The 19,453-nt window shown below is 38.8% G+C and overlaps 2 protein-coding genes across 6 annotated transcripts in view; both read left to right on the plus strand.

The window, feature by feature from the left end:
* LOC130044522 (cytochrome b5 type B) overlaps positions 1-19,453 on the plus strand; it is a 267,802-nt gene that overhangs the window by 190,391 nt on the left and 57,958 nt on the right. The gene's annotated exons all lie outside the window — the stretch shown is intronic.
* NFAT5 (nuclear factor of activated T cells 5) overlaps positions 1-19,453 on the plus strand; it is a 104,327-nt gene that overhangs the window by 59,752 nt on the left and 25,122 nt on the right. For 3 of the 5 annotated variants that reach the window (XM_056137254.1, XM_056137255.1, XM_056137257.1), the window contains 4 exons: positions 184-742; positions 6,123-6,315; positions 7,428-7,618; positions 8,736-8,908. In XM_056137254.1, coding sequence (XP_055993229.1) covers positions 184-742; positions 6,123-6,315; positions 7,428-7,618; positions 8,736-8,908 — 1,116 coding nt within the window. Of the gene's footprint in view, positions 1-183; positions 743-6,122; positions 6,316-7,427; positions 7,619-8,735; positions 8,909-19,453 lie in introns of those variants that run through there. The other 2 variants (XM_056137256.1, XM_056137258.1) reach the window with 2 other exon arrangements.

The following is a 19,453-nucleotide window of genomic DNA, read 5'->3' on the forward strand; positions in this document are numbered from 1 at the left end:
TTTAAAAATTGCATTTCTTAGGCCTTGTATTGCTTGAAGCGTTTATATCTAAAACGTGACCAAATTCCAACTATTCATTCTGGGGAAAAACAATCAGTTCACAAATCACATTTTCAATGGGACTGCTAGCCAGTATAGGTGAAAACATGTATAGTGTATTTACTCTTAAATTGTACACTGCAGATGCTTCTTCAGCTCCCTCCTCTTCCTCCATGGGCGGTGCTTGCAGCTCCTTTACCACCTCTTCCAGCCCTACCATTTATTCTACCTCAGTCACCGACAGCAAGGCTATGCAAGTGGAGAGCTGCTCCTCAGCCTTGGGGGTAAGTAACAGAGGGGTAAGTGAAAAGCAGTTAACCAGTAACACAGTTCAGCAGCATCCATCAACACCGAAGAGGCACACAGTCTTGTACATCTCACCACCACCTGAGGACTTGCTGGATAACAGTCGGATGTCCTGCCAGGATGAGGGGTGTGGATTGGAATCTGAGCAGAGCTGCAGTATGTGGATGGAGGATTCCCCCTCCAACTTCAGTAACATGAGCACCAGTTCCTACAATGATAACACTGAGGTACCTCGTAAATCACGAAAACGAAATCCAAAGCAGAGGCCGGGGGTCAAACGACGAGATTGTGAAGAATCTAATATGGATATATTTGATGCCGACAGTGCCAAAGCACCTCACTATGTGCTTTCTCAGCTTACCACGGACAACAAAGGCAACTCAAAAGCAGGAAATGGGTTGGTATTCGCATTTTTTTAAAGTTCTATCACCATAATGCAAAAAAAAAAAAAATCATTCCCCACTTTCCTTAATTGCTCTGCTCGTTCTCATATAAAGCAAAGATACTAATTTTATCACTGAAATACATGAAAATTTTAGATCACCGTTTCATTCTAGAAAAGCTATTAATAGGATTTAGCAATAGGTCTTATTTTATGAATATTAAGTACAGGAAAAAATCTGTTTGAAGTAACATATTTCAAATGGATTTATACTGTTGAAGGATTTAAAACACTCATAGTCATAGAAATAGTGCCATTTCATATCTGTAGCTCAAACAACTCAGAATTTTCACAGAGGCCTAGTTTATTTCTTTCATGCTGTCTCCCCATAGTACTCAGTTTATTTTGTTTCTGTGAGGATTCAGGCTTTCTTTTGTTTATCTTTGTTGGAAACAAGATACACTAAATCTAAATGTTATTAACATTTAGATTTGTGTACTTTAAGATTCAAGATTATTTGCCCTAATGTGTAAATTCATTTTTTTAGAAAGTCACTAATATTTCTGTGATTCTGGATTATTTATTTGAAAGGTGATAGAACAGGACCTTAGTACATCTTGAGTTTTCTTTCACTCCGCAAGTTCATTCACCACTCACTTAAATATATTTCGGACTATTATATTCTTTGACATATAGAATTCTATCACCGATTTTAATTTTTCAATTTCTTCAGTACTTTCATTCTAATACTTAATTGCTAGACTTTTTGACTGGATTCACCGGATTTGAGAGATTTTTTTTTTTTGGGAGACAAGGTATGGCCCTTTAGTTTGCCCATAATCATCTACACTTTCAAATTGCCCCAAAGAAAAACTATTGGTTTACTACTTGATGACATCATTGATAATTTTTTAAAATATTGACTTAACAGATCATTCTTAATGTATACAGATACCTTTAAATACTTTCTTATTATATTTTAAAAGCAGTAACTATGATTATTCTATAGTACTTTCTTCTGTGCTCTCACTTAAAAAATCTTTGGGGTTACATGTACACACTTTTTTATTGGTAGTTCTGGGGATCGAACCCAGGTCTCACACATGCAAAGCAAGTGCTTTGTTACTGAGCCACATCCTCAGCTGGAGTGATATATTTAAATTAAAGTGCACATTAAATACTCTTTACTTTTAGAAAATTCAGATTAACAAATGAGTCTAAAAGAAAATCTTTCTTAAAATGATACATTCTAGAACATAATATTTATAGATTATTTTAGAATCAGACTCTTAAACATAATAACACAGATCTATAAGGTTTATGTTTATCATCAGATACTGGTTTATCTTTATTTGGGCAATAATGAAGACTTTTTTTTTTAAGTTCCAGGAGAGATTTTAATTTTTATACTGAAATAAATGTTAAGTTTCAAATGAAGGATAAGATTTTGACTTAAGAGATAGTCAACACACATGATTTTCAGTTGCTATTAAAGAGATAACTTGACCTACATCTTTTCTGCTTCTACTTTTGTATGATAGATATATCTTAGAAATGATTTGAGGTTACCCAGGGAAAGTATAATAATATTTGTCAAGACAAAAATCTCTCATGAAATAATTCATGGAACAGAAACTCATCAAGCAGCAGAAGAAATGTCCAGCTTCTTAGGTAATGGAAAAATATTTGACACTGGCATATATGGAAATGATGGAAGCTTAAAATTTGAATTTATAAAATGATATCAATAAAAAGATAAAACCATTATAAATATATTGAAAAGTAGTTCTTTGAAAATTAGAGGCTCTCAAATAAAAATTATGTTCTTCAATGAGAAAGATATTAGAAGTGAAAGAAATTTAGAAATGTTTTGAAAGACAAAGTATATTGCCTCAGCTCTAATGTACCTTACATTTGCAGTTATGTAGTGCTAAATATTTTTGAATGTGGTCTCAAATATGTTGCTACAACAGTTTATTGAGCTTCATTATGGAAATAGCATTTTGTATTATTGAAATATTATATAACATTTCAATTTATTAAGAAAGTTAACCATGTTTTTAAAGACTGCTTAGTGACTTACACATTCCAGTCCATGCTGTTTTAAAATTTTTCATCTGTCTCAAGAACTAGTAGCACTATTTTTTTTTCTAGATAGTCTAAAAATGAAAAGATGATGTCATCTGGATGTGAAACCTATTTTAGGTATTTTGTAGTAAAAATTGTTTTTGTGACATAGAAAACCTAAAGCAGGACAAAAAAGTAGAAATATTTGACTACTAAATAGAATATGCCAAGAGGGCTTTGCTATATAGATATCATTCAGAAGTAAAATCCCATGTGCTAATCGACTTCCGTTTTCTTAATTTTTTTTCTTTTTGTTCTCTGGGCCACACCTGGCAGTGCTCAGCCTGGCTAGGTGCTGCGGAGAGCTCCTGGCAGTACTCAGCATTCCTTGAGGTGCTGGGGATGAAGCTCAGGCCCCCCGAGGCGGCCGGCGTGTGCGCATGCGCTCTGCGGTGGCCGAGCTTTTCTTGGCCCTTTTTCTCAAGGTCTTCAAGTTACTTGATTACTCCTAAGAATTATTTGTTTCTTCTTCTTTTTTTTTTTTTGGTATGTGATAGATAAGTACAAACATATACATTCCATTTTCAAACTAAGTGTGAAGTAGTTTTAAGAAATTTTTACGAATTTGTTCCTGAAACTGTTCAGTGACCTGCATTCTTAAACCATGTGTATAGTTACTGGTCAGTGCAGACAGAGGTTTGTTTTGTGCCCCGTGGGAGCAACCCCAGAACTCTCACACATGCAAGGCAAGTGCTCGACTACTGAGCTTTGTCTGTGGCCCAGCACATAAGAGTTTTTATCCCAAATGAAATATCTTGTTTTATGAAATAATAAATAATCCTTATCATCTACTTACCCTCATAAACATAAGCTTGACTAGAAAGAGGATATAAAAACTGTATTTTGCCAAGTTGACATTTTAATCATTCTCTTATCTGTATAATACACCAGTTTTAAACATTTGTAAGATGCAAAAATAGAAGAAAATAATTCACATTCTAATCATTCGTTTTAGTTGTTAGTATTTTGTTGTATTTTCTTTCAATTTCTTTCAATGCATATTTGAGGAGGTTTTACATATTTTCTGTAGATACAATTTTTTGCTTTGATTTTAAAATAAGCGAAAAGCAGTAGCATTGCAGAATTATTTATAAGGGTGTACTGTATATTTTATTCAGAGCAAGTGTTTGAATTTTTATACACAAGGATAAAAAAATAAGGTTTAGTTTGTTCCAGCTTCAGTTTAATGTTTTGGTTTATAGAACTTAATTCTTCTAGAATCTTTCAGATGATTTGATTATGTCAGGCTTACATGAATGGCCTTCCTTAGCCAGTTAGGTAGGATCTAGTTTTTTTCATTTTAATTTTAGATGCTCTCTTTTTTACCCTTCTGCTTTCTGTTCTTTGTCCCTTTTTTCCTGTTTGCCTTCATCAGCAAATATTTTTCCAGCAAATGCTATTTCAGGAACTGTGCAAGGTTCAGGGAATGTGAAGGTGATTGGGCACATCTTAAGGGCACAAGTAGTTATCCTCAGAACTCTCCTCCCTCTTACCTCGTCAGTCTTAATACTTTTCTGTGCATCCTTTCTTTCCTCCGTTCTTCTATCCCTGTCCTAACAACAAGGTTTTAGTTCAGCCTTAGAGCAGTGAGGTACTGCCATTTCTCTCTCTGTTCGCGATGACTGAGGCAATACAATAATTAGAGCTAGAACAGTGAACATTAGAGCCAGGTTTAAAGTTGCTAAGCCATTAATTTTTTTTTTATGTTTGAAGTTATATTTTTCTTGGGGCCTGTTTGCTTTTTACAGTTTAACTTTGTTACTATTGTTTCTTGGCTCCTGGATCTTCAGTGTGAGTGTAAACTTCATATACAGAGTCATAGAGAGCAGGGGATATGATTGAGTGATAGAGTACATGCTTTGTATGCATGAGGTCTTGGATTTGATCTTTGGCATCATGGTTATTCAGAAAACCTTATAAACTCAGACTCTATGACTATTTATTTTTTTTAAATTTCCAAGTACCAGCAGTCAAATCCAGCACCTTCCAAGTGAGGCCATGTACTATGCCTCTGAGCTACATCCCATAATGTTGAACTGTATTTTAAATATTTAAATGCATTTAAATGCACGTTGATTATTTAAATACTGTTTTAAGGGGCCATAGAGATGGTAAGGCGCTTGCCTTGCATGCGGCTGATCTAGGTTCTATCACCGGCATCCCATACGGTCCCCTGAGCACCACCAGGAATGACTCCTGAGTGGAGAGCCAGGAGTTAACCCCTGTGCATCACGGGTGTGACCCAAAAAAAAGCAAAAAAAAAACTGGCAGTATTTTCTGTTTATTATGTTTCAACTTAGTTGTACAGCATGGAATTCTATCATTTGAAGTGCTTTTCTTTAAACATACATTTCATATAGAAAATATATTAAATTGATCTTAGAAATAGTTTAAAATTATATATTCCACCTTAAAGCTCAGATTATAAAATTTGTATAGACCAGGAGATTTATTTAATCATAAAAATTGCAGATCTAGGAAAAACTTGTGTAGACTAAAGCTAATTTTCCACTAAAAGTTGAATTACTCATCTTTTATTATAATTTTCTCTTTCAGATACAGAGAAAATAACCAAAAGAATATGTTGCCTGTAGCTTAGGTTTCTTTCTTTTTTTTGTTTTGTTTTTTTTTTTTTTTTTGCTTTTTGGGTCATACCCAGCGATGCACAGGGGTTACTCCTGGTTCAGTACTCAGGAATTACTCCTGGCAGTGCTCAGGGAACCATATGGGATGCTGGGAATTGAACCCAGGTTGGCCGCATGTAAGGCATATGCCCTACCCGCTGTGCTATTGTTCCAGCCCCTGTAGCTTAGGTTTTTTTTAAAAGGTCTTTACTTGTTTCTTTTTATCACCGCACTTTTCTTTTGCTTTGCAAGCCCCATTAAAAATAATTATAGTTGATCTTGTTGCTTCATATAATAGGTAATTTAAGAATTTTATTTTGACTGAAGTACATGAAAGATTATAGTGACATTAGTTATTCTCTTTCCTGTTATTCCCAGTTTGTGCATTTAATCTTTCTCCTACCACACATTGTTCCTTCTTTATCTCCCCTGTCCAGCTTAGTCACTCTGTTTGGCATCTCATAGTTAAACTTTATTATAAAATTTTAAAGATATTTTACCTAATTAAATGTATATTCCCTTGGATTTTGTTTTATTTTGTCGGTAGTTTTTAATATTATTGTCTATTCTGTTTCTTCCTTTATCTTCGCTAACTTAATAGAAAACTCTCTGATCTGTTTCCATGTTGTTCTTTGACTTCTCAGAACATTAGAAAACCAAAAAGGAACTGGAGCAAAGAAGAGCCCTATGTTGTGTGGACAGTATCCTGTTAAAAGCGAGGGGAAGGAGCTGAAGATTGTTGTGCAGCCTGAGACCCAGCACCGAGCTCGGTACCTGACTGAGGGTAGCCGTGGTTCTGTGAAGGATAGAACACAGCAAGGCTTTCCTACAGTGAAGGTGCTTACTTCATTCAGCAACATACAAAAAATGTCTTGTTTTACTTACTAGCTTCTTTAAAGTTATTAACGGTTTAGGCAGTATGTTCATGGTGGTGTTGGCATTTAGAGGTTTTTTTTGTTCTTTGTTTGCTCTTTGGGTCACACCCAGCGATGCTCAGGGGTTACTCCTGGTTCTGCACTCAGGAATTACTCCTGGAGGTGCTCGGGGGACCATATGGGATGCTGAGAATCGAACCCGGCTTGGCCGCGTGTAAGGCAAACGCCTACCCGCTGTGTTATTGCTCCAGCCCCTTGTGGTTTGTTTTTTTTTTTTTTTGACAGGGACAAGGGTGGGGGCGTGTATCATCACACCCAGCTATGCTCAGGATTTACTCCTGGCTCCCACTCAGGAATTACCTCTGACAGTGCTTGGGGGTCTTTTTGGATGCCAAGAATCGAACCCATGTTGGCCGCATTCAAGGCATCCAGCACCCTACACTGCTATCTTCCCAACTCGTGGCATTTAGTTTTTAACTAGCCAACTACCCACAATAGAAAGGTAAAGTTCATATATATAATATATACATATATATGAATTTTATTTATATACATGAAAAATATGCTAAATTGTGAGCAGAATATCATCACCTTGATATTATCTAAATTTTATTATAAATACAAGAAATTAAGGGCCAGAGAGATAGTACAGAGTCGGTAAGGCCTTGCAAGCCTTACATGCTGGTTAAGTCCCTGAGTTCGCATATGGTCCCTTAAGCATGGCCAGGAGCAGTCGCTGGATATGGTCCAAACACAAAATGAAGGGGCTGGAGTGATAGCACAGTGGGTAGGATGTTTGCCTTGCAGGCGGCCTGACCCAGGTTCAATTCCCAGCATCCCATATGGTTCCCTGAGCAAGGCCAGGAGTAATTCCCTAAGTGCATGAACCAGGAGTAGCCCCTGTGTATTGCTGGGTGTGACCCAAAAAGCAAAAAAAAAAAAAACCAAACAAAAAAAAAACCAAACACAAAATGGAGGGGGTTAGGAGTGGAAAAGTGGGAGGGGAGAGAGATTTTACAGTAACATTATTTGAAAGGCTAATTAATGTTTCAATTCCATGGTCTCTTACTACAGCTGGAAGGCCATAATGAGCCAGTGGTGCTTCAGGTGTTCGTGGGCAATGACTCTGGTCGAGTAAAACCCCACGGATTTTATCAGGCCTGCAGAGTAACCGGGCGAAATACAACCCCCTGCAAAGAAGTTGACATTGAAGGCACTACTGTCATTGAAGTCGGCCTCGACCCAAGCAACAACATGACTCTGGCGTGAGTACTCAGGAGAATATTTCTCACTTACAGCACAACTTTGCAAATGGCAGGAGAGATTTTAATTTGTAGTGCAGAATATTGGGGCTGGAAAGATAGTACAGCGGGCAGGGTGCTTGCTTTGCATATGGCCGACCAGGTGTGATTCCTGGTTCCATGCCCAGCACCACCAGAAGTAATTCCTGAGTGAAGAGGCAGAAGTAACTCCTGAGCATTGCCAGGTGTGGCCCAGAAACAAAAAAAAAAAAAAGAAAAACTGTTTAACAGACATCATTCTTGGTGTGATGACTCATCTTGATGTGAAAAACTTTTTTGATCTAGATTCACCTTTTGTCTTTGTTTTTGTTTTCCTACACTAAAAAAAAATAATAATATCCTGGTACTCTATTTTTGGAGGGGTTTAGATATTGTATGAGGGACCAAACGCAGGGTCTTACACTTGCATAGCATGTGTTCCAGCGGTGACCTATATTTTTGACAAGAATTTTTTTTTGGGGGGGTGGGTAGGTGGGGGGCGGAGACCATACCTGGCAGTGCTCAAAACTTAATCCTGGCTCTGGGCTCAGGAGTCACTCCTGGCAAGGCATGGGGACCCATATTGGGTGCCAGGGATCGAACTTAAATAGGCCACATGCAAGGCAAATGCTGTACTCGCTGTATATTGTTCTGCCCCCGACACTAAATTTCTGTTAACAGTATCTGCATAGTATCTGAGTGCACTAAGAACAACACTAAGCTTATTTAACACAACTAAAGCATCTTTTATTGTAAATCAGATTTTAAAATAGTGATTTTATATCTTTACTATTTTTTCCATTATTATACACAAAAGTTGAAAAGATTGGGTGTTATATTTTTTAAATGCCCCGTGGCATATTCAGTATGCCAAAAACAGTAACAAGTCTCACAATGGAGACGTTACTGGTGCCCGCTTGAGCTAATCGATGAACAATGGAGGACAGTGTTACAGTGCTATCTTTATGTACATTTTTAATTTGAAAACTTATGATTGCATTACAAATACAGAGTAGAAAAGAGATTACTAAGAACAGTATACAATAGAAACTATATTAACGTATTTTGTGTGCATATGTGTGTGTGTGTGTATGTGTAATAGGGTGGACTGCGTAGGAATCTTGAAATTGAGGAATGCTGATGTCGAAGCGAGAATAGGAATTGCTGGTTCCAAGAAAAAAAGCACTCGTGCCAGATTGGTTTTTCGCGTTAATATCACAAGAAAAGATGGCTCTACTTTGACCCTGCAAACACCATCTTCTCCAATTTTGTGTAGTAAGTAAGAATGTGTGTTAAATATGGAGTCTTTTTTATTAGCTTGCTTACCTTTTCTAAACAGTACTAAATTGTAGATGTTTCCTATATGACCACTTGTGATAAAGTAAAATTTGAAACATTTTAAGAGCAATAGTCAGAATTTCTAGACTAAATTCAAAGGTGGATGAGTTTGAAAAAATCCAAAAGACATGTTGAGCATTTCATAATTTCCTGTTTAGCTTCTACTGATTTTTTAAAGTGAAGGAATCACGGGGCTGGAGCCATAGCACAACGGGTAGGGTGTTTGCCTTGCACACTGCTGACCCGGGTTCGATTCCCAGCATCCCATGTGGTCCCCTGAGCACCGCCAGGAATAATTCCTTACTGCATGAGCCAGGAGTAACCCCTGTGCATCGCCAGGTGTGACCTAAAAATAAATAAATAAATAAATAAACAAATGAAGTGAAGGAGTCAGGCCATAGAGTGAGTGAGCCTAAAGGGCTGGAGCACTGCTGGTAGTGACTCCCGAGCTGGGAGTAGTCCCCGAACACTGCTGGGTGTGGCCTCAAAAACAGTAAATAAAAAATTAAAAATGATTTTAAAAATCAAGGGTAGCACAGGAGATAGGGTGTTTGCTTTGCCTGTAGCCACTCCCAGTTTGTTCCCTGGCACTACTTAACGATCCCCTAGTGTCTCTAGGTACAGCCCCCAAACCAAAATAAATAAGTAAATAAATAAAAATCAGCGAATTGGAATTGATTGCCAGAAGTAAACTGCAGAGCCAAAGAATTTCCCAGCATCTTTATTGTGTGGTAAATTACTATAATTGTTTTGTGTTAGGATGTGAGAAAGAGCAGAGTAAGCAGAACTTTGTAAATATATAGTAATTGGAGTTTTGATTGCAGTCTCTAGTGCTGGGAAGTGGTAAATGAAAATTGTAGTTTGCTAACCTTGCCATAAAAAGTGGGCTGGAGCCATAGCAAAGCAGGTAGGGCGTTTGCCTTGCACACGTCTGACCCAGGTTCTATTCCTCTGCCCCTCTCGGAGAGCCCGGCAAGCTACCGAGAGTATCTTGCCCGCACGGCAAAGTCTGGCAAGCTACCCGTGACATATTCGATATGCCAAACACAGTAACAACAAGTTTCACAATTTGCTGTGAGACATTACTGGTGCCTGCTCAAGCAAATCAGTGAACAATGGGAGGACAGTGCTACAGTGCCATAAGTAATGACATTTGTATGTGTTTAAATTCAGTCATGTATGTGCCTCACATATACTTTGATTTCCCTTTAGTGATAGGAAAATTTTTACTTAAGATTTTCATTAAGTGTAGTTTTATCATTACTTCCTTATGATTTATACCTGAATTCAAAAGAGCAGACAAAAATTGTTCTATTTGGCTTCTCAAATGACAAAACAGTTTATTAATTTGAGTTTGATGTTCATTATTCAAGTGAAAATAGTCCATGAATTGAGACCTGGGGGTGGTTCAGTAGCTGTCTTGCAAGCTTGAGGCCATGTGTTTGATCCTTAGTACTGTCCATATGCTCCTAGTGTGGTCCTAGCTTCACTGTGACCTCTGGTGTCACAGCCAAGTGTTCCCTCTCTGGAGCACAAGGTGTCTGAGAAAAGTATGATGACCCCTGGTAAGTGTTGCATACAGCACATGTATCTGCACTACTATCAAGTGTGCAAGTACCACAGTCATTAGCAGCCTTCAGTTACTGCAGTAATAGCAACAAAGGGAAGAGAAAGTTTCTAAGTAAACGGGGCCCTTTGTGCAAGTAAACAGTTACAGAGCAGGAAAAGAAGACTAATCATACCCAGAACCTGCTGCCAGCTCCCAGGCAGTCAAGTCATTTTTCCTCTCTTAAGTGAGTGTTGCAATGGAGCTTACATTATCCCATTTAATCCTAGCAACTTTGTGATATTATTAGAATAGAAATGATTTGTTTCTTTTTTTTTTTAAGAGGAAAGGGAAGAAATCCTGTTTGCTTGAGGTAGTAGATGGCAAATGAGAGGAATACTTTTATGTTTTCATTGTTTTGGACTACTGTCTCGAAGAATAAAGGAAGAACTTTATTTTAAATCAATTATATAGTGGATAGCTATAGCTATATAGCTTGTAGTAACTAGGTATTAACAAATAGGTGTTCATTTACTTTATATAGATTCAGGTTCATGCTTTCTGTCTCATAGAAGAATTACCCTTTTTTGTTTTGATTTTTGAGCCACAAATAGTAATACTCAAAGGTTACTCCTGGCTCTGCACTCAGGAATTGCTCCTGGTGGTATTAAGAAGCCATGTGGAATACTGGGGATCTAACCCAGGTCAGCCTCTTGCAAGGAAAGCACCCTCCCCACTGTACTATTGCTCCAGCCCTTATATATTGTAATGTAAAAAGAATAATAAACGTGAAAATGTTAACTGTTTCAATATTATCTTCTTGAAAATACTAAAGAGAACTGAGTTCCTTTAATTTGATTATTTTATATTCTTTAATAAGAATAGAAATTATTATTCTTTTAATAATTTTTTTCCATAATTTTATTTTTTTCTTATATTTATTGAATCACTATGGGAAAAATTACAAAGCTTTCAGGTTTAAGTTTTTTTTTTTTATAATTTATTTATTTATTGAATCACTGTGGGAAAAGTTACAGAGCTTTCGGGTTTAGGTCTCAGTCATGTAGATACCAAACACATTTCCCTTTACCAATACTCATTTTTAACCCCGAACCCCAATAGACCCCCACCTCCCACCCCTCCTAATTCTTGTGAGGCAGATGAGTTCTAGTTAATACTCTATCTACTTTGACTAGATAGATTATTTCGATAGAAGATGCACAATTATTGTTTAGAATTTACGACCCACCCCCCACAATCAGACATGCTGAAACAGCGTTGTGAAATGATTTGCTTTCTACAACTTGGTTTAAGAATAAAATGATGTCGCGCGGTTTTGAATTTCTGCTATTTTACTTATTGACCCTGGAAGAATTTCTATTAAAAGTTAGCTAGTTAAGAGATTGGTTTCTGTGCCCTGGAGTCGTGGCCGTGCCGGAGAGCCGCTCGTGGGGGGCAGCTGGCGACCTCGGTGGGGCGTGGGGGACGGCCCACAAAGCCCCCCTTCCCATGAGGTTCCCGCCGCTCCCGCCAGCCCCGGCTCAAACCTGCTTTCCACAAGGCTCCCGTGCGGCCGCCATCTTTCTTTCCAGAGCTCTCAGGTTTAAGTCTTGGTCATACAATGATCAAACACCTTTCCCTTCACTAGTACTCATTTTTCACCATCAAGAACCCCAATATATCCCCCTCCCACACCTCCCAATGCCTGTGAGGCAGATGATTTCTACGTAGCTCTTCTCTACATTGATTACATTCATTATTTCGACAAAAGATGCACCATTATTGCTTAGAATCCCCCCCAATAATCAGAATTGCTGAAAAGGCATTGTGAAATATTTTGTTTTCTATAGCTGGTTATGGTGCTTGAGAGTCCTCGCAGCTTGTTGCTAAGGCTTCATTCCTGGTGTCCCTTGGGGAACCAGACAGGTCAGGAATCAAACCTGAGCTGCTCATATGCAAAGTATGTGCTCAGTTCTTTGAGCCATCTCTGGTCAGCTTAACCCATTTTTTAAAAATTGCTAGAAGTTGTCATATACATGTTATCAGCTGTAAATTTGGCCAACAGTAAAATGTTTTGATGAGTCTTTAACTGTTGCATCAAATGAGACTACTAAAATTTGTTTCATTTCATCAAACTAGTGCCTCATTTCATAAGTCATTCTGTTAATGCTTTTTTCCCCCTCTTAATGATAGAGAACTTTTTATTTTTTTTTCCTCTGAAAGCAATGCAGTAAATATTTCCACTTTTAAAATTGAATCACAGTGAGATAAAACAGTTACAAAGTTATTCATGATTGGGTTTCAGTCATATGTTCCAGCAACTCCAGTTTAATTTTGGCTGTGTGGTAGAGCCTTCTTTAGTGCAGCAAAGAAAAGAAATATGCTACCTGAGCAGAACTAATAATCAGAATTTTGGAAAGCTTCAGTGTAATGAATAGTTATAGTGTGCTAAACTTTGAGACAGTTACTTAAACTGGATTTTACTGTCTAGCAGACTCATAACCTTCTGTATATTGTAGAATTATATCATTGTAGAATGATACAAAGGCTACAATAGCTGCATAAGGCATCACAAAAACATAGAAAAATATGTCTTATCCAAATTGCTTGGAAATGGTAAAACTTGGGCTATGACTTAGAGGACAAACAGAAGTAAGCCTAGAAGAATGGGGCTTAGATGGCTAGATCATTTTGGCTAGAGGGAAGAATGTATAAAAACACTCCCTGAAGGCTTGTGCTTCTTTTAGAGTAGTTACAAAGCTTGATGTAATTGGAATAAAAAAGATACACATGAAGAAGCGGTAAGATTTGAAGCAAGTAGAATTTCTTCATAGGCAAGAGTTCTTCATGAATACTTGTATGCCCAGCTAAAAGTCTTGAATTTTATCCTCACCAGTTTTGGACATAGTCTTTGAAGTAGGGAGGTCTGAAGGGAAGAGCAAATAAGCATGAACAATACAAAGCTAAAACAACAGACCCTGAAATCTTTTTATTTAAAAGCTAAAATAAGGATTTTTGTTCCTGAGTCAGAAATAGCTCAGATGACTGGAGCACATGCTTTGCGCACAGAAGGCCTGGGTTTAATCCCCAGTACTGCATGGGCCACAGAAGAGAAGCAGGTGCGGTCCCTAAACAAACCACCAGAGAATGTTCCATTATGGGTTTCAGGTTTGTGTTTATTTCCATGCATATGGATTTTTTTTTTTGGCAGCTTTGAAAATTAGAATAGAATGACTGACTGGAGAAAGGGAGTTGGTTGAAGTTTAGAACTGGAATGGGAGAGAGAAGAAAACAGGAAGATGAGAGGGAGGTGGAAAGGGAAGAGGAGCCAAAAGGGATAAAAGCGGAAGGAAGGAGAGGAAACAGGCATTTGATTTTCCTTCTGGGGACACTCTGTGGAAAGAAGACCTTATGCCAGAATTCTTTGTTGCTGTGCCTTGTGACCTTAACAAAAGCCTTGCATTCTACCTGGTGTTACAGCATTGGCCATTGAACCCATTTTTTGTTTTCCATTTGTTTTTAAGGGCATGAAAGAATCTTCCACTTTTTTTTTTTAATTTATTTGTTGAATCCCCGTGAGAACAGTTACAAAACTTTCAAGTTTAAGTCTCAGTCATACAATGATCAAACACCCATCCCTTCACCAGTACATATTTTCCACCACCAAGAAGCCCAATATACGCCCCCCACCCCACCCCTCCCCATGCCTGTGAGGCAGATGAGAATCTTCCCCTTTTACATTATATCCTTGGCATCTTTTTATATGTCTGAATAATAGTTATATGTGATTTAAATATTGGTGTATTTATATTATTTGGCTATACCAAATTAAAAATTTAAACTTTTGCATTTTTAGTAATCACCCTACTGTTAAACATGGAAAATGTAATAATGCATATAAGATTTTCTTATAAAGCTTATCATACTAAAGCTGACTGAATTTGACAAATTTCAATATATCTCACAACTTTAGGAAATACTATGCTAACAAATGATGGGTCTCATTCTCCTAACCCTGAAAGATCCTTGAATATGGCACCTTTTAAAAAATCTCAGGGCTAGGACGAAGGAGACGTTACTGGGGCCTGCTCGACACAATCGACGAATAACAGGATGGTCATGATCGTGTGATACTAACAAATACTTCACACTGACTTTCACAAACAGTATTATAATGCATTCTGAGCACTTTTTACAAGTTGAAAAATATTTCCTTATTTATTTTTTTCTAGAGGAGTTGGGTGGGAGGAGGGCCTTCCTCAGTCCAGGGACCCAGGAAGAGGTTGCAGACAGTGCAGTGGGTTTGTTTTTTTTTGGGGGGGGAGTGGTTTGGGTTTTGGTCCACATCTTGCAGAGCTCAGGGGTTACTCCTGCTCTTCACTTGGGAATTACTCCAGGCAGTCCTTGGGAGACCATTTGGGATGCTGGGATCAAACATGGGTCAGGTGCATGCAACACAAGCACTGTATCTGCTGTTCTGTCACTCTGGCCCCTCAATTTTATTTTTGAGACTATCAAAAATATATCTGAAAGCACTTGTCATATCTGGAAGGTGGCTGATTTTTTAAAAAATACTTTTTAAGCAGTGTGACACTTTCTAGAGTCAGCTGACTACTTAAATTTAGAAAAAGAGCTGGAGGGCTGCATGCAGACAACCTGGGCTCAATCCCTGGCAGCCTATATGAGTCTCTCAAGAGCTGCCGGGAATAACTCATGAGCACAGAGTCAGGAGCAAGCCCTAAACATCTCCACAGGTGGCCCAAAACAAAAACAAGGCAATTAAATTACCTTGAAGAGTAACAAGCTCTAGTTCTTTGTAATATAAATATATAGAGGATATATCAACATTATACCTTCAGAAGAACAGCCTCCCTTATTTATTCATTGTTTATTTGTCAGACCTGGGTAGGCCACCAAGGCAAACGCCCTACCCACTGTACTATCACTCCGGCCCCCATCTTTAAAGTGTGTGTGTGTGTGTGTGTGTGTGTGTGTGTGTGTGTGTGTATGAGATAGTTAAAATATTTTCATAGTCATTAATTACAGTTTGTTGTTGATTGCTTTTTGGTTCACTCCTGGCAATGCTTAGGGGTTATTCCTGACACTGAACTCAGGAATCACTCCTGACAGTGCTCAGGGTACTATATGGGATGCTGGGAATCAAACCCAGGTCAGCCGCGTGCAAGGCAAATGCCCTTTCCTCTGAATGATCCCTCTAGCCCCAGTAGACATCAATTACATAAGCTTCCCACCTTGTGTTAGAGAATGGAATAAGATTATAGACTTCTCATTTGTTTTGTTAATGTAATCTACTCCCTCTCAGAAAGCAACCGAAAGTATCTCGCCCACACGGCAGAGCCTGGCAGGCTCCCCATGGCGTATTCAATATGCCAAAAACAGTAACAACAAGTCTCACAATGGAGATGTTACTGGTGCCCGCTCAAGCAAATTGATGAACAACGGGATGACAGTGCTACAGACGTAATCTACATATTCATATAATGAATGTTGTAATTCGTAGCTCTTATTGTTTTGTTTTCTTTTTATTTCACTTGAAGTATAACTGACAGGGAAGTTAGTTTCAGATAGACAACATAATGATCTGACATGTTTATAATGTAAAATAACCATTATAAGTCCTACTTTCTAATTTAAAAAACTGCTATATTTTTATTTTTGTTTAGAGCTACACCTGGCAGTGCTCAGGAATTACTCCCTGCTCTGCACTCTGGAGTCACTCCCTTAGGGGCTTAGGAACTATATGGGGTTTCAAGAATGAACCCTGCATCATCTTGTGTAAGGCAAATGCTCTGCCCACTGTACCCTCTCAAGCCCCCCAAATATGGCAAATTATAAGGCTAAAAAGATAATACAGCGTGATATGGCAGTTGCCTGACCCGGGTTCAAGTCCTGGCACCCATTATGGTCTCCTGAGCCCGCCAAGGGTAAGCTCTGCATACCACGAGCTGTGAACCCAAGATCCCCCCAAAAAATGTAATAACTATTTTTTTCATAGTTGAGTTTTATTTTTTATTATTATTATTTTTAACTTATTTAATGAATCACCGTGAGAGCAGTTATAAAACCTTTGAGTTTTAAGACTCGGACATACAATAATGAAACACCCGTCTCTTCACCAGTCCGGTGCACATTTCCCACCACCAACAACCCCAGTAAACCCCCCATCCCACCCTCCCCCTACCTGTGTGGCGGATGATATCCACATTAAAAATGTAATCTCTTTGACTTATTTTTGTTGTTGTTGTTTGGCTGCCATGCACAGCTGTGCTCAGGATTTACTCGTGGCTCTGTGCTCAGATTTCACTTCTGGTGGGGCTGAGAAATCATACGGGGTGTCGGGATCAATCCTGGGTTGACTATGCAAAGGAGGAACCCCATCTGCTATACTCTAAGTTAATTCTTAATTTAAAGGAATATTGCCCAAATAAATAAAGGGATATTGCCAGTGTAGGACCAATAACTTCTTCTTTTCTATTCATAAAGTAACTCAATTCTAGATAGTATTTATCTATATCACCATAATTTCTCTCCAGCTCTCAGACAACTGCAAAATCTTGTCAAATATTTGATAAGATGAGCTGTGTTTGTATTGGTAAGCAAGGCTAAGTGATGTTGCAGAGCCTATAAAATTTCAATGGCTTACAATGACATTTTCATTTCTCCTTCCCCTTATGAGTATGGCTGCATTTTGGAAACAGGTCCTTTCTCTTCACTCTGAAATTCAGGCTTATCTGGATCTTGCTATTTTTGTAATGAAATAAAAAAGGAGATGAAACTTTGTGATTATTTTTAAAGATTTTCACTGGGACTGAAACATTACTTCAGTTTACATTTCATTATTCACACAAATCACAGGGCAAACCAGTTATTAATAGGGAAAAAATATTGCTTTTCTGTAAGGAAAGGGTCTAGGGAAAATGGGGCAGTTAGTAATTTGACAGTAACAGTTTCCCAAATTATATCCTTATAAATAAAAAATTAAATACCAAAGGTGCAAGTAAAGAGGAAGGAATTTAGTTAAAAGTTTCATTAATTTAGAAGTTGAATTAGGAAAGCAGTATTTAAGTTTTTTGTATAGAACATAAAAGGTTCATTTAATCAACAGATAGTAATATATGTCAAAGTACTCAAGACCTTTAGGAGAATAACTTTTTAATTTTTTTTTTCTTTTTGGGTCACACCCAGTGATGCTCAAGGGTTACTCCTGGCTCTGCATTCAAGAATCACTCCTGGCAGTTCTCGGGAGACCACTGAACCCGGGTTGTCTGTGTGCAAGGCAAACTCCCTACCCACTGTACTATTGCTCCGGCCCCCATTTTTTAATTTTTGTTTTCAGTCCACACCTGGTGGTACTCAGGACTTCCTCCTGCCTCTGCACTCAGGAATCAGTCTTGGTGGGCTTGGAGGACCACATCGGGTGCCAGGGGTTGAACACAGGTCAGCTGCCTATAGGGCAAGTGTCCTACTCACAGTACTGTCACTTCAGATCCAGGGAATTACTTTTTTTTTTTTTTCAATGTAGAAATACTCCTGTTTGTTCAGCCGTTGATTAAGCTAATTGAATTGGGCATGAATGCTGTATTACATTTTTAAAATTTTTTTAATTGAATATTCATGAGATAGGTCATTACAAAGCTGTTCAATCATACAGTGATCCAGCACCCTCCACCAGTGTACATTTCCCACCACCAATGTTCCTTGTTTCCCTAGCACCATCCCCCAACACCCCACCCCCCACCTCCAGCCTTCCTCTGTGAGAGGACCTTTTCTTCTTCTCTCTCCTTTTTCTTTTGTGCATTATGGTTTGCAATGCAGGTGCTAAGAGGTCATGGTGTTTGTTCAAGGCATTCGGTATTTTTATCAGGATGGTAAGACTGGAGTAGCTTTTCAGTTGGGTGGCAGCTTTGGGGTGTAGATGTGACTGCCGAGGCTTCTGGAAGCACAGGGAGGTGGGGAGAGGTAGCCTATCCCAACCCAAAGAAAGCCTGGGAATTTCAGTCACAAAACCTCCATACCAGAATTTTCAGCAGATTATGTCTTGATGGGCTGGAGCAATAGCACAGCAGTAGGGTATTTGCCTTGTGCGCGGCCGAGCCGGGTTCGATTCCTCTGCCCCTCTCGAAGAGCCCGGCAAGCTACCGAGAGTATCTTGCCTGCACAGCAGAACCTGGCAAGCTCCCCGTGACGTATTCAGTGTGCCAAACACAGTAACAAGTCTCATGATGGAGACGTTACTGGGCCCGCTGGAGCAAATCGATGAACAACAGGAGGACAGTGCTACAGTGCTGCGTCTCGATGAGATCTGTCCTGTGACTGTGGAGTCAGGCCAGGGGTATGGCGGCAATTTTGATTGTGGGAGCAAGCAGCTGCATGGGGCTCTACTTGTGCGGGCACCAGGCTGGCCTGCCCCTCTTCAATTTACCCCAGTCTGTTCAGCCTTGTGTGGTCCGAGATTAACTGCAGCGTTTGATCTCTTTTGAGATGTATGTATGGGTCTTTGAAGCAAGGTTGGTAGAGCGTATGTGGTGGCACTGTAGTTGGTTCATGGGGGGGTTCACCAGTGCTTCCAGGAGTATTGGGAAGTAGAAGGAGGTAGCCCATCCCAAGGGGAATTACTTTTTTTTTTGTATTTACAAGGTATATAATTGGATGCTTCTTATTCCAGAGATTATTCTGGTAGAAGCTGTTAAAGTATCAATAAGAGAGAACGTTTCTGGAGTCAAACACATTGGAACGAGGCCTGAGTGTTAGTACATAGGGTGGGTTACTCGCCTTGCTCTCCAAGAGTTCTGTCCCCAGCACCCCATTTGGTCCCCCAAGCTCTACGAGGAATAATTCCTGAGCATAGAGCCAGGAATAAGCACTGGATACCACACGGTATGGCCCAAAAACTCAAAAAGTTAGAACAATAATAA

The sequence above is a fragment of the Sorex fumeus genome, unplaced genomic scaffold (assembly GCF_029834395.1).
Source record: "Sorex fumeus unplaced genomic scaffold, SorFum_2.1 ptg000122l, whole genome shotgun sequence".
NCBI classification, from domain to species: Eukaryota; Metazoa; Chordata; class Mammalia; order Eulipotyphla; family Soricidae; genus Sorex; species Sorex fumeus.